Source organism: Sciurus vulgaris (assembly GCF_902686455.1).
Source record: "Sciurus vulgaris genome assembly, chromosome: 16".
In the NCBI taxonomy this organism is placed as follows: Eukaryota; Metazoa; Chordata; class Mammalia; order Rodentia; family Sciuridae; genus Sciurus; species Sciurus vulgaris.
Genome location: NC_136477.1, coordinates 3,712,649 through 3,728,382, shown reverse-complemented (window position 1 = coordinate 3,728,382; position 15,734 = coordinate 3,712,649). Strand labels below are relative to the sequence as shown.

The 15,734-nt window shown below is 42.1% G+C and overlaps 1 protein-coding gene across 2 annotated transcripts in view; it reads right to left on the bottom strand.

Moving 5' to 3' along the window:
• Nucleotides 1–15,734, bottom strand: part of SAFB (scaffold attachment factor B) — a 29,220-nt gene that overhangs the window by 12,208 nt on the left and 1,278 nt on the right. For both annotated transcript variants that reach the window (XM_079116297.1, XM_079116298.1), the window contains exons 2-8: nucleotides 15,401–15,485; nucleotides 7,750–7,814; nucleotides 7,460–7,666; nucleotides 5,049–5,111; nucleotides 2,264–2,291; nucleotides 785–1,331; nucleotides 314–363 (exon numbers count right to left, since the gene is read on the bottom strand). In XM_079116297.1, coding sequence (XP_078972423.1) covers nucleotides 314–363; nucleotides 785–1,331; nucleotides 2,264–2,291; nucleotides 5,049–5,111; nucleotides 7,460–7,666; nucleotides 7,750–7,814; nucleotides 15,401–15,485 — 1,045 coding nt within the window. The remainder of the gene's footprint in view (nucleotides 1–313; nucleotides 364–784; nucleotides 1,332–2,263; nucleotides 2,292–5,048; nucleotides 5,112–7,459; nucleotides 7,667–7,749; nucleotides 7,815–15,400; nucleotides 15,486–15,734) is intronic.

Here is a 15,734-nt window from a genome sequence, read left to right as displayed (position 1 = left end):
ACAGCACTGGTAAAGGAACTTGAGTCCAGTGAAGCTATTTCTCAATGAGTGATTTTAATGCAGGGCTACAGGACCAATGAACTCAAAACTCTCTCGATATCAAGTGTCCACATCAAGACACTACATTAACTCTCAGTAACTGGCTTGCTCTCTATAATCCAGGACCTACAAAGTTAACAGGAGGGAAGTGGAAAAGGCTTCCCGAGAGACTCAGGCATGTTTAACAGGACACCATGGGTTAGAATGAAATGCCCCACCCTGCTGACCCTGAGGTCCAACATGCTACAAGAAACTGGCATACATGGGGACCTACCCTTCTCCTCCCGGGAAAGTCTTTTTGTGTCCGAGTCATCTTCGACAGAACTAGAGACAAAAGACAGTGTCACTCCAGGAGGAAGCAGCATTGAGGAGACAAACTCAAAAATATAAAATACGTGCTGAGGTTGCATACCTACCCGAAATTTAGTTCTGAAAAATGATACCCCGACAAACTTGTATTGTAAATCTGACCTAACCATAAGATTTCAGACCCACAGGAGTTAATTAATTCTGCTGGGCTAAAGATAATTAGGAAGAATTAAAGAAAACAACCATGATAGGTTGAGAAAAGAAAAAAGATTATGTAATCAGTGTAAAATAAACAAAGAGAAATAAACATTGTTTGGAGATAAACTACAATTTCAGCAGTCTGGCTGGCCAATTGCAGAAAAAACAGCTTATGTGTGTCATTAAATGACCAATGAAAAGGAGATAGCGTCTGGTCTAAAACTGAGAAACAACAAACCTCATTTTCTGATCAGCGCCCTCACTGGTTGAGGACTCTTTAGGAGCCGGAGGGACTTCATTACAAGCTTCAAAATCAAACTTCTTCACGTCTTCTTTGCTATCTCTGGGCTCTGGGCTCGGAGCTTCCGTGGGCGCTTCCGCGGCCTCCTGGCCAGAGGCCTCCGCGGGCTCGGAGCCCGCGCTACTCTGCTCAACTGGCTTCTCTAGCCCTACAGGCTCACAGTCCGTCCTCGCGCCTTCGCCTGTCTGCTCCACGGGCTCCCTTTTCACTACCGCTAACAGGGTGTCTGCCTCGCTCCACTGAGCGCGTGTTGACTCGCTGGCCAAATCTAAATCTCCCTCCTCCTCCTCCTCCTCCTCCTGCTCTTCCTCCTCCTCCTCTTCCGGGTGGGCGCTGCCAAAAAGGTCCTCTTCCTCCGCAAGCTTTCTGTCTGGCCCCACGCTACTTGTATCCTGTGCAAATGGCTGCTCCAGCTCGGAACCTTCTTCTTTTACTGGCTCAGATTTACAAGTTTCCCCCAAAATGTCGAGTATTTTCTCATTTTCTACGGATTTAACAGGAATAGAATGGCACAAGGTTTAATTACCAGGGAAATAAAGCAATCACAATGTGGAACTGGCACGGCTGCCACACTAACACGAAGAGAACTGCTAGCTACACAGAGATTGGAAAACCCGCGGGTACACACAGTTACACTGGTTACACTACCTGCGCGCCGCCGACTGCTAGGTAAGCCTCTACGCTACGGGGAGAGAAAAGCATCCCAGAGATTTAACCCCCAAAACCTTCTGGCTGATTCTTGACAGTCTTCATTCTGTTGCCGTGTATATGTGACTCTTCCAAATTTAGCTTCCGAAGTCCAAGGTGCTTAACCGAATGTATCACTGTGCACTGAATAGCTCAATTTCCAAATTTCTTTGAATTTCGTTAAACAGAACAGTCCAACATGAAAATCAGAATCTCTTCCGTTGTGCTGAGATATTTGCAGTCCAGAAGGGGGACAGTGTTTGTTTGGAATTCTCATGAAGGAGCTCTTTCCTCTTCTGGAGTCCGGGCACATCCCAATGGTTCACATGGGTCTCCCTAGCACTACCTGCACTGCCTGAACCAAACACCACAAAGTTAAAGTACTGCCCAATATCACAAGATCTGTTTCGTGGGGTGCAGAGGCATTAGCTCCTGAGAGCACGCAAACTTGTTCCATAATGTTTAAATGCCATTTCGGTTTAAAAGGCATAAGACCATTTTATCTTACCAATAACATTTTACAAGATGAGAAAAGAGCCACTTTCACAGATCTGGTGATACGGCTGGGTTTCCAATCTCTATGATCCTGGTTTGTTCTGGATTGTAAACCTTTAGAACAATGTACACTACAGTACCGCAACTTTTAAAAATCAAGGTATTCAAATTAAAGAAGGTGGAAAACTAGAACGTTTCTGAACCCCAGCTGGTAAGTCTTTCATTGAACAGTACCTGGCTCCAGAGATGGCTCTTCAATTTCCTGCAACAAAAAAATTCAAATAAGACTGTGCCACATAAACAACACCTAAACTTAATTAAAACCAAAGGGTTCAGGTCTAAGAAGGGCATCTGAATACCGTTGACTGGAAAATTTACATACGACAGGTGAGTGGCTTTTGTTAAGGAGAGAACACACACAGCTGGCATGGCCTTGCTCAGCTCCAGCCCCACGTGCCAGTCTCCTCCTCAGCGACCCAGTTTCCTTCTTCAGATTTCCCCAGTGCCTGGGAATGCCTCACCTGTCATGGTGAAGAACTAGGCACACACCTGTTTGTCCCTCTGAACGGAACTTTTTTTTTGTTAAGTTGTGTATGGACACAATACCTTCATTTACCTATCCTCATGTGGTGCTGAGGATAGAACCCAGGGACATGGTAGGCAAGCGCTCCACCACTGAGCTACAGCCCCAGCCCTGGGACAACAGGACAGAGCAATCACTTCCTTCACTTAAGCCAGACTGAGCTTTCTGAAAACTCAAGACTAAAGGAAATTGGGCTCAGGTGACTTCACTCCAATTATATCATGCAGTGGTGCCACCCTGCCCTCGGGGGCATATAAGCGCCCTCCAGCATTCGCCTCTCCTCCATCTCCTTGGTCTGTCAACATCCCACCACTTATCTATCAGTAAAATCCCAACCCTTTCTAGGAAGCACTATTTGTTCGGTTGCTGCTGCTTCTTGCCTATAGTACTGTTCAGGAAGCCCTGCCCCATCTCTATCCTGCTTAGAAGGGTTTGCTCTTGACCCTTTGTCAACTCAAATCGTAGGTCTCCAGGCAACCTCCGTGCCTTAGTACTTGGCTCAGGGGCCCCTCCTCTGCAAAGGTTTCCCTTAGGGCTCCCTAACTCAAACTCTGGCTGCTCCCCACTAAAGGCCCACATCCCAGGGCAGTCTACCTAACAGAGCTCCAGTCAACACTGTCAACGCTGTCAACGCTGATGAGGTTCCAGGAACACGTGCTGGTCACCAGCCAGCCTTAGGAGTTGGAACTACTAGCATCATCATTCCTTTGAAAAATTGGGAGACCACGGCACAGAGGGGCTGAGTAATTTGTTCAAGGATAGAGAGCAGGCGGGAAGGAGAGCCAGGCTATGAATGAGGTCTGTGCTCCTACCCCTTAGTCCAGGCCTCTTCCCAACCCTGGTGCCATGTGGACTTCACACCGGGAAGCTGGGCCCTATACACACAGGACTGTTTGCATGTTTGTCATGTCCATCCCTGGTGACAACACTGCACCTGACATCACAGGAGCTTCACGGGCACTCAACAGTGGTTATAAGTGGTCTGCACCTTCCACTGAAAACTGCGCCGCCATTCTGTGATGCTCTAGGAAACGGTCCACTTTCTTCCTGGTTTCATTTATTTCTGATTTGCTTTTTCCCTTATGCAACCTACCCCACACTGCAAATCAAGGCTCTATAACTGAAGTGAATGATCACTCCCAGAATGACTCCTCTCTTGACTTTCTTTAGAGAGAAGCATTCATATCTCTGGGCAAGAATGTTTATTTTCCATCTTTGACCTAAAAAGACACTAGAGAAAACGGGAAGATCCGGCTCCTCCTCTCCTTCCTGAGTCAGGAATGGCTGTCAGTTCCCAGCTGGAGAGACATCGGCTCTAAAGGCGAGCTGGCTGCACTCAATTTCCTCGAGGACTGCACCCTCCTTGAGGCTGGAGTTCTGGCTTTCCAGCACCTCCCTCGCCCCTGCCTGGCAGAAGCACGTGGAGATCTCATCTGAAAGGTGATTTCTAATTAAACAGCATAGGTGACATTAAGGAAAAGGAGGATCAGCAAAAGCTGATGCTAACGTTCTATGAAGACTAGACAGTCACCGTGGTAGGCTGGCAAAAACATTCAAGGAAATAAGACTCACATTTACAAAAGCCACACCTATTAATTCTCTTCTGATTGTTCAACGTTCAGTACTTACACAGATGGTGACACAGTCATCAAAAGAAATGTGGGCAGTTTCTATGAGAAAAGGCCTCAAGGACAGGCCAGTTATGGCAAGTGTTCTGCCCAGGCCTCACACCCTCACCTGTGCCCTGCTTATCTTCCCCGGGGAGCTCTGCCCCGTCGTCTTGCCTAATACTTGTCTTTCTGTGGGGGACGCGTGGATGAGCTCAGCTGGGCTGCCTTTCCCCCAGCAATGAAACTACAGGCTGAGCATCTCTAATCCAAAACACTCCAAGTCTGAAACTTGGGGCAGTGAAATGATGCTCCAGGTGGAAAATTTCACATCTCACTTGTGGTAGGTCACAATTCAAAAGCAGGCATGCTGCAAATAACGTATAAGAGTGCCCTTCAGGCCATGTATGCAAGATGCAAAAAAAAAAAAAAAACCAGGAATTTTGTGTTTGCAATTAAGACTCCATCCCCAAGATGTCTCATGTATCTGCAAATATTCCAAAACCTAAAATCCAAAATACTTCAGGTCCCAAACATTTCAGGGATGTTCAACCTGTAACAAGAACGCCAAAAAATATGCTGTTCAATCAGCTGCTGCTAAGCCAGGGTGCTTCAAGGAGAACAGTCAACTTGGGGAAGAAGTAAATCCTTGGCGCCAGGTACTTTGTATGTTGGGGAAAACAGAAAGCAAAGCCAGGGCTGAAGACCCTGACAAAGGAAACAAACCTTGCTATGACTGTTAGCTGGGACTGCCATGCAATGTTTCAGATGATTTCCAGAAACTGTGGCCTAATCTTTCACTCTAAAGTGGAGACATGTAACAATTTACCTGTAATATAGTGAAGTCAGATGATGACGAATCTAAATTGTTTATGGTTTCTTTGTCATCTACCTGTGAAGCAAACAAAGAATACAATTTATTACATCAACAACGGTGTAACGTAACGGTGTATCTGTTCAATGAAAAGCAACAGCCATGAACATCATTTATGACAGAAATCATAAAAATTGCATAAATTAAAATAGCATCACAGAATTCTGGTTAGGAAGAAAGAAATGCTGCATGTAAATGTCCGTGTCCCAACAGACTAGGAAAACCACTAAAACAGTATATGAGTGTGGGTTTTGAGATGTAAGCCTCAAAGAAAATACCCCAGTCTAAGCAGAAGCGATCAAAACTGGGTAAAACACACTCTAGCAAGTTTTGGTTTGGTCTTCCAGAAACAGTGGCTAGTATCAGGATGTGGTTAGGAGCCTTCTGATGGCATAACTGCGGCCCCTGCCTGGAATGGAACAGCACCTGACTATCCTGCCTCCTGGCAGTGGTTTCCCAAGCTGCACGTGGGACAGGAGTGCAAAGTACATAAGACCCAGGTGGATCCATCTGCACCCCACCTGCAGGGGAAGAACAACTAGAAGCTTCGAGTTTCTATTCTAGAAGAGGGCTCTGCCCAGTAAGGCAAGGGATTCCCCACCCCCAGAAAGGGGACCCAAGATAATTTTGGCTATCTGCCAAAGCTCTGAAAGCTGGTCCATTTTAAGAGGGATATTTTTGAAATACAAGCATATCTCATCATCACCTTTGGGAAAGATGCTCTCCCGTGATCAAAAAATGTCTAATGGTCTACAACGGCCTGTACACCAAAAACTATCTGGGGTCCACCTCTTCCCTCCGTCAGTTTACTGCTTCTCAACACGCAGGACACACACAGCGACAGCAGTGTGTGCTTGTGCACCAAAGGCCACCCTTTTCCCCACTTGCAAGAGAGGCAGCACAGTATTCTGTGCTGATGCTCACTTCCCTTCTGGAGGTTGTCTCAGTTCACACAGACCTGCTTAGCTCATTCTGATAGTTACACAACAGCAATTACCGCATTACCGTTGGAGAGCATTTCACAATTCTATGTGCCTGCTGTGCACTAGGTCAGGGGTCAGCAAACTTCTATTAGGACCACACAGCAAGGGTTTTAGGCTTCGTAGGACTGATGGGCTCTGACATGACTGCTGATGTTTACTACTGTGTGGTATGAGCACAGCCACTGACAACAGCAACAACAGATGTGGCTATGTTCTAATCAAACTTTATTTGTAAAAACTAATGGAAGGACAGTCTGATTTCTGTTCTATCTTTGTGATAAACACTCATCCATTTAATCCTACCAAAGCTTATTATTTTTGCAGTGCAGGCCCAGGGAGTTAAGTAATTTGCCCAAGGTCACACAGCAATGAGAAGACATTCAGATTCAGAGTAAATGCTCTCAACTGAAATTATATTGTTTCCATTAAATCAAAATTATTTAGCCATTAATGACATAAATTTAGGATGTTTCCAAGCTACTGCTATAGAATGTGTAACTAGAAGGAGAAGAAAACAACCTTAAGAAAATACAGTCAATTAGAAATGGTATCTACTGCTCACCATTATGAGCTATGCCTTTTCACCAAAAAAAAAAAAAAAAACAAAAAAACAAAAAAAAAAGAGCCACTTCTCAAAATTAAATCCCCTACTCAATAATAACATGCTACCTCTAAAGAAACAGAAACCTGCTTCCAGGAGGACGTGCTGAAGTGCAATGACAGGCACGGAACAGGGTGTACTTGCCACAGGCCAGCAGTCCACAAACTGATACCTCCCAATTAACAAAGATGTGAGGGCACTAACAAAAGGTGATGCATGAATTAAGTACATGGACACTGGAGATACCCCTCACTTCTTTACTCCCCTATTTCCTCAACTGAAAAGCAGGGACAATAGTATCTACATGTCATTTTGTTGAAAGGATTACCAGACACGATGCCCACTGCCTGGCAGGGAGGGTTCAATGAACACCACCCATTAAAGTCTTACTAGAGTTAACTGTGTTTCTAAAACGATAAAAGCTAAGGTTTAAAAAAATGTCAAGGTTAGTATTAAAGATCGAATGTTAGACTTCCAACATTTTCAGTATTTTCAAAGCATCCAAGTCCTAACACCACAGAGCAACTTCGTATAATAGGAAAGATCTGAACAGTCTTCCTCAATGTTTCATGCTGTGTTACGTGAATGGACAGAGTATACTCAAGGTACTTGATGAGATACCACTTTCCAAAGAAGCAACATGTTTCCAGAATTATCTTAACCATTATCCTACTGAGCTGGCACTATGAGAACTTCATTCTAACTCTAACTTTTATCATCTACCATGTATCTATGGATGACACATTCAGGGTACATTTCAGGGACACTGCCGAGTTACCTACAGCATGTTCTTGAAGCTGCTCCGGAAGTTCTTTTATTTCTCCCTCAACTAGCTCTCTACTGTCAGAAAGGGACTCTGGGAGGTTGTCAGCATCTTCCTCCTCCACACAATCTGCAACGCTTCCATTATCGATTTCTGCTTCATCTAACACACTGATATCCATCATGTCAATGTCCTGCAAGTTCTCCAAACTGGTTTCCACATCCTCCTGTGACAGGACAAAATAAAAACCATTACATGATCGCCCCTGGTCCACCTACCAAGAATATCTGCTCATAACACTGCACATACCTGTCCGTCCCCAGAATTCTCCTCGAGCCCATTATCTTCCACACCCTCCTCTTCTGGTTTACGACCTAATGAGAGAACCATTTACAGCAGATTAATAAGTTGCATTTTCCAGAAGCATTAACCTTTATGTGTACAAGCCCCTGAGCACCATGGAAGTGGATGTTTCCAACAACCATGTTACCTCCTGGTTTAGAAAATCTGCAACTCACAGGCCCAGCAAGGCTACTGAGAAAGGCAAGCCATGTGCTATCTTCGAATTAAGAGCAGAGGCTCTGTTTTAGCTGGCTGTGAGCAGGAGGTGCTGGAAATGGGTTCTCACTAAGGCCAAGGTAGAGTAGACCTGTCCTAAGTGGCTATTTGTGGGAAGAGCATCTGGTACAAATGTGCAGCTTTTCAGTCAAGCATATTCCCACAGAAACAAAGATATAAAGCAAAACATTACTGAACAAAATAATGAATATCACTAGTAACACCAGCACCTAGGGTTAGCTCTGCTCTTATGGCCTACTGATATATAGTCCCCCACAGTTGGGGTTTAAAAGTTAAAGTGCCAATCTTTTGTGTACATTTTGGTACTGGGGACTGAACCCAGGGGAATTCAACCACTGAGCCACATTCCCAGTGCTTTTGACATTTTATTCAGAGACAGCATCTTACTAAGTTGCTTAGAGCTTCACTAAGTTTCTGAGGCTGGCTCTGAACTTCTAATCCTTCTGCTTCAGTCTTCCGAATTACTGGTATTATAGGTACAGTGCACACCTGGCTCTGAATTTTTATTTATTTAAAAATTTTTTTTTAGTTGTCAATGAACCATTCTTTTACTTATTTATATGTGGTACTGAGAATCGAACCCAGTGCCTCACATATGCTAGGCAAACGCTTTACCACAGAGCTAAAACCTCAGCCCTGAATTTATTTATTTTTTATATTTCTCATTTGCATCCCTTCCCCATATGCCCTAACTTGAATTATTTTGCAGTGCCAGGAACTGGAGCTCATACATGCTAGGCAAGTGCTTGAGCAGTACCCTGAGCACCTCGACCCTTTTGGAGTTACTGGCGTTGAACTCAGGGGTGCTCTACCACTGAACCACACCCCTAGACCTTTTTGATTTTTTTGAGACAGGGTCTTCTTGCTAAGTTGCTAAGGCAGGCTTCCTACTTGCAATTACAGGTGTGTGCCACGGGGGTGCCTGGCTCTCTGATTATTGTAACATTCACAGACTGCTCTGGAGCCACCAGTTGCCTGTGGGCAGGCATACTCTACTTTCATATAATCAACAGCATTTATATGGCCCTTTGCATTCACTTTTTAAACACAGGATAAAATCAATAAAAATACAAACATGTAAATGAGGATACTGGAATAAAACTGGAAGAAAAATGGAAAAATCAAAAATAAATGGGCAAAAAATAAAATTTTTGTTGTCCAGAGTAGGTTCACCAAGTTAAAACTGACTAATTTCAATATGAAGAATAAACTCACGTGGAGATTAAGTTTGGTGCTTAGCTTCATGACTGATGCTGGAAGGAAACTGGCCACACAAACTCACGCAAGTCACTTCCTGAAAGGCACTTTTCCCAACTATAAGATCAATTTCTTCTTGCCCAAGAAAAATAACTTACTACATAAATTTACTATAATTTAAATGTTGTTTCAAAGAATTATAAGGGAACTACATATTGTTTAACAACTAAATTTTGTTAACTATATAAAACATAAAAGAGCTGAGTGCAGTCGTGCATGCATATTCCCAACAACTTGGGAGGCTGAGACAGGATTCCAAGTTCAAGAGCAGCCTCAGCGACTTAGTGGGGCCCAAAGCAGTTTAGTGAGACCCTATCTCAAGATGAAAAAATAAAAAGGGCTGGGATATAGCTTGGTGGTAAAGCCCCTCTGGGTTCAATCCCCAGTACCAAAAAGGTGGGGGGGGGGGATCCCCACAAGATAAAAATCCCAAACCTCATAATTTTCACGTTTTCTGTTTGGCTGAAGATCAAACCGAGGGCCCTGCACATGCCAGGCAAGTAATTTACCACAGTCATTCCCCAGCCCTGTAAGGAAATTCTTTTTTTTTTGGTACCAGAGATTGAACTCAGGGGCCACTGAGTTAACCACTGAGCCACATCCCCAGTCCTTTTTTGTATTTTTATTTAGAGACAGGGTCTCAATGAGTTGCTTAGTGCCTTACTAAGTTGCTGAGGCTGGCTTTGAATTCATGATTCCCCTGCCTCAGCCTCTCAAGCTGCTGGGATTACAGGGATATGCCCATACCTGGCTATAAGGAAATTCTTACCCTGAAGAAACAAGTTTTATTTTTAAAAAATTTGTTTTAGTTATACATAACACCAAGATACATTTTGACAAAATCATGAAAGCACAGAATATAATTTGCTTAAATTCAGACCCCAGCAGTCCTCCCTTCTCCCTTATCTTACTACAATGTATAGTTAAAAAAAAAAAAAATGTCTTATGGATATACTGGACGTATATACCAATATTTGGTCTGATTCATTCCACTGTTCTTCCCTTATCCCATCCCTCCCTACCCCCCCATCCCCTGCAACTATTCTATTATCTTTCCTCTATTTCGATGAAATCTCCCTCCCTTTCCCCCCCTTTCTAAGAAAAAGTCTATTTTAAAAAATCATGGTGCTGGGGGATTAGCTCAGTGGTAGGGGGCCTGCCTGGTAAGTGCAAATCCCTGGGTTCTATCCCCATTCCCATTAAAAAAAAAAAAAAAAAAAAAAAATCCTTATAACACATAAGTATATATTGCCTGATTTTTATTTTGATTCCACTCACATTTCAGGATTCTCTTATTTAGAAACATAGGGACCACAGTACTACTACATACTAGAATTCAATAGATCTTTGCACATAGCTTTGATTGTCTGAGAACCCCACTCTCATTTTTTTTTTTCTTTTTTGACAAGATATGATTTGAACTTTTACTAGATAAACAGATTATTACAAACTTGCTATCCTTTCGACTATCCTTCTGCATTTCTCTCCTTCACAAGAAAGGTAGCATTTTCATCAAGAATCAGCCCCCACCTGCCACTGCCAATCAAATACAGGAACTTGAGCATGTACCACTGAGCCAGAACTTCAGCTCCCAAAATGTTTTGATCACACATACACTGGTATGCAATTATACAAATATGATCATAACTTACTTCAGTTTCCCTTTTCCCCAGTTACAGAGGATGAAATCCAGGGCCTTACACATGTCAGGCAAGTGTTCTTTACTAAGCTCCATCCTTACTCCAATGCTATTAAAGATGCAAGGGTATCTGTCTTTGTACATGGGTCATGTTTGACTTTTCTTTTTTTGTGTGGTATTGGGGATTGAACCCAGGAGCATTCTACCACTAAGTCACACCTCCAGTCCTTATTTGTATTTTTGGCTAAGTTGCCAAGGCTGGCCTCAAATTTATCATCCTCCTATCTCAGTCTCTCGAGTAGCTGGAATGACAGGCATAAGCTACCAATTTGTTTTCTGTGAACTGCTTGTACAGTCTTAGCTTTTTGTAAACCAGGTTTATCTTTCTTACTGATTGTAGAAATACACAACACACAGACAATACACTTTTGTATATTCCTCATTATGTTTTGCCAGTCTTTTGTGTATTATTAGTTGTTTCTTTTCTTAATAGAGACTTAAAACTTTTATTTTCCCCTCAGTTTCAGTCTCACTTTGGAACTTCCGTAATATTATATTTAAAGTATTACCCTAGTTAGAATTCATATTTTGCATGGAAAGATATGAGGAGTAATTTCCCCATCCATCAATCAGCCAATTGTTTCAGCATCATTTACTACAATTCTTCAAATTTTCCACTCACTGTTTAACAAATCCTATCATTAAAATTAAAGCAAGCTCCCTTCTCTCACTGTTCCCCTGTACCAGAGTTTCAGTTATTCTGGTATATTTTCTTTTTACATTAATTTTAGGACAAATCAGTTACTTTTAAGGTTACTCTGGGGGGAACTGACAACTTTTTGACACGAAATCATCTAATCTAGGAAATCTCTCTCAAATAATTTATGTCACATCTCTTGAATGTTTCTGTTTACTATTTAAAAATGCTGGGGCTAGAGTTGTGGTTCAGTGGTATAGTGCTTACCTGGCATGTGGGAGGCCCTGGGTTCTATACTTAGCACCACATATAAATAAATAAAAGACCCATTGATGACAGAAAAATATTTTTTAAAAAATGTTGTATGTGCACGTATTTCACACATATGGGGATCCTGGATGCTTAGGCAAATGCTTTATTGCTGAGCAACACCCCAGCACAACGGACCATCTTCATTTTAAGGACTACGGTTATGTAATATTCTGTTTTTTAGGAAATCCTATAGTATGTAGGGCAAAGGGGCACATGCTTTGCCATGCAATCACACAGCTGGGAGAAGGGGAGGGATAAATATGAATCAAATATAGTAAAATGCACACATCCCCTTCAGGGAAACTGGGTGAATGATCCCTGGGAACTCCTTTTCCTATTCTTGCAACTTTTCTTTGAGTAGGAAAATGTCAAAGCAAACCCAAACAAAAAACAATCTAGCAGAACACAGGATTAGGAAATACTTAAACAGCAACGAGTTAACTTTACATATTCTCAACCACCACAAAACATTAATTTGTATTTTGTGATAATTCCACTGTAAGAAATTTATAGATAGTTAAAATTCTGCTAAAATGTATTATGGTGTAAAACTATTTGGAAGAAGTGCTGAGATTAGTTGAAATTGTTTCCTACAATTTCAAACCATTCTGAGTTCATTCATAGAAGTTTACTACTGTATGTTCAGTTCAAATCTGTATGAAAACCATATGGTATCTTTAAAATAATTTAGTAAAATTTATAGACCTGCCCTGTCAAATGTCAAAATGTACTGCAGAGCTCCAGAATAAAACCAAAACAAGGGTACTGCACAGTTCCATTTTACATGAATCCTAAAACAGGCAAAACTAATGTGGGGTGAAAATGCTCGCGATGAATGCTGTTACTGCTGGGGTGGGTGGAGTGGGTGACTGGGAAGGAGCAATCTTTCTGATGCCAGAAATGCTTCATATTTTGATTCCTATTTACCATCTCATACCACAGGCAAAAATAAATTCTAAATAAATCAAACACCCAAAAGAAAAATGCCATAAACATAACTCTACAATAGGATAACTTTAAGAATGTAATTCTAAAGCCAAGTAGAACCTTTTGAACCACAATGATGTTATATAAGCACAGGTTGATAACACTGTCCACATAAAAGATTAAGATTTTAATGACCAAAGCACCACAAACAAGTCAAATGACAGATTATAGAAAAAATAATTTTCTATAGAATCCTTAGTACTCAGAAGACAAAAATCCTAGCTGAAAAACTGGCAAAGGACACGAAAAGGTAATTCAGAAATTACAAATGGTCAATTATCAGAAGTTGTCTAATCTGTGAAGAAATGCAAATTAAAATTTTACCTGCAGAAAGAAGATGAATATAGACACTTCTCTTCTAATAGCAGGTAACTTTTTTTGGTTTCTTTTTTGGAAGGAATTGAACCCAGGGGTGCTCAAGTACTGAGCCACACCCCAGCCCTTTTTTGTTTTATTTACAGACAGGGCTTTGCTAAGTTGCTGAGGCTGGCTTTGAACTTGTGACCCTCCTGGCTTGGAAGGTTAGGATTATAGGCCTGAACCACTGCACCTGGTATAAAAAGTAACTTTTAAAAAGACAATCAAATATTCGGTGTTGGGTTATAATTGAAAGAAATGGGTACGCTCATCCAGCGTTTGTAGGGACATTAACTAGTACATCCTGTTGGAGAGCTATTTGTTAATAGCTATTTCAAAATAAAATGCTATACCCTTTGACCTCAAGTTTCTTCTTTTAGTTATCAAAAAATATATCCCTTTTCCAGGTACAGTGGTGTGTGCCTGAAGTTCCAGCTATTCAGGAGGCTGAGTCAAGAGGATCCCTTCAGCCCTGGGGTTCGAGACCAGCCTGGGGAACATAAGCAGACCTCGTCTCAAGAAAGAAAACAAAATTATCTTTACTTCAAAGAGGTATTTCTGGTTTGTGACAACAATGAAGAACACATCATAATACATCAATATGGTGAATTACTGTCGGGTGTTATAAACAAACAAGGGCTAATTATTCTTTTGTTATACTGTGGAAAAACACTCTTAACATACTGAGTGAAAAAAGCAAATCACAGGAGGTTTTGAATACAAGTCCCAATTTTTTTTTTTTTAAAGAGAAATAAATACATACATGTGTAAGCCTACCTGTACGTCTACTTTTAAACAACTGAATGCACAGAGAATATCTGAACAATATGCCAAAACTTTTACCAGTGAGTTGCTACCTGACTTGGGAGAAAGCACTTCTAATTTTTACTTAAAGACATGTATTTTATAAAAACTTCAGCAAAAACATTTCTTATCTTTACTAAAGGGAAAGGAAAGCAAAAGGAGACCTACAAGCTCTCTTTTCCCACTAGATCTTTCTGTTGACTCTAGAGTTTTTCCCTCTGCACATTTACTTGGGAAAAGCCAAAAATGCCAAAAGCACTCAATGAGTTCATTTCAGAGGTCACTGGGGCTGCTCTCCCAGGGCCTATCCCAAAAGGTCTAGCCACCATTGGCCTACGTCTTCAACACTTCAAACCCCATTCCTCACCACAGGTCAGGTACCCAGCAGTATTGAGTTTTGAGGTCTGAACAGCACAGTCCTCAATTACCAAGAAAACTTTCAGAATAGCCCAAAATGCCCAGCTTTAGATGATTCTTTCAAAATATTAAGATAAATTACCAAGGGAAAAGACAAAGAAGACAAAATTGTCCCACCCTAAAAAATCTAGTCACAACACAAAGCAGGATAACAAATTCTTAATCAAGGTTCAAGGGAATTAGGCGAAGGGAGTGCAGAGGACCTGAGGACCAGGAGGAACGAGGTCTTGAACACAGACAGATGGGCAAGAGACGTGGGTGAGGCATGAAAACTAAGGCACAGAGGGCCAAGAGTGTGAATAAAAGGGAGGGAGGGAGGGTCAGACAATGAAGGATACTGCTATATGAACTTGGCTTTCATTCTACAGGCAGTTTTTGAAAGAAAAGTGGTAATTCTTTACTCAGGTGATATCTGAAAAAATATTACATTCTAGCAACTTAGAGCAACAGGAGACTCAAAAAAGCCTAAATACTCTATTTAAAGCACTGACCACTCACAGCAGGGCACACCTGTAATCCCAGCACCTTGGGAGGCTGAGGCAGGAAGATCTTACGTTTGAGGGTAACCTCAGCACCACAGCAATTGAGTAAGGCCTTAAGTAACCTAGCAAAAACCTGTCTCAAAATTAAACAAGGACTAGGAATGTATTTCAGTAGTAAAGCTTCCAGGGTTCAACGTGCAGTACCAAATATAAAAAGGTAGGGGGCTGGTTAAGCAAGGGCTGCTGACAAATCTAAGAACAAGATAAATAGAGGCAACTCCCCCTTCCACCTCTGCTGGATTTCCCAGGTACCATGGAAAATCGAACTTGAACAGGGCAAAGCTTCCCCAAAGGCCTCTTGGTCATCACGGGTCCAAAACCATGGCCAAGCGAGTGAGAAGCATACACACGTGTAGAAGTGCTTGATACCTTTGCTGGATCTTTTTGATGTTTTCTTGCTTCCTTCAGAGGTAATTTCAATTTCGTCAGGATTACCACCTTCATCTTCAATTGCCTAAGGGAAGTAAAAGAAAAGCTGACCAAAAAATGTCGGCCAGTGTACCTATCATTCCAACCACTCAGGAAACTGAGGAAGGAAGATCATTCGAGCCTAGGGGTTCAGGGCTGGCCAGGGCAGCCAAGTGAGAGTGACTCCAAAAAAAAAAAAGGCAGCCCAGACTTTCAGAGCCTCAGGAGAAACAGGCCCCGTCTCTAGAACGAAGCTGGCACAGACCCACACGTGCCTCCCGGTGGGCGTCCGCCA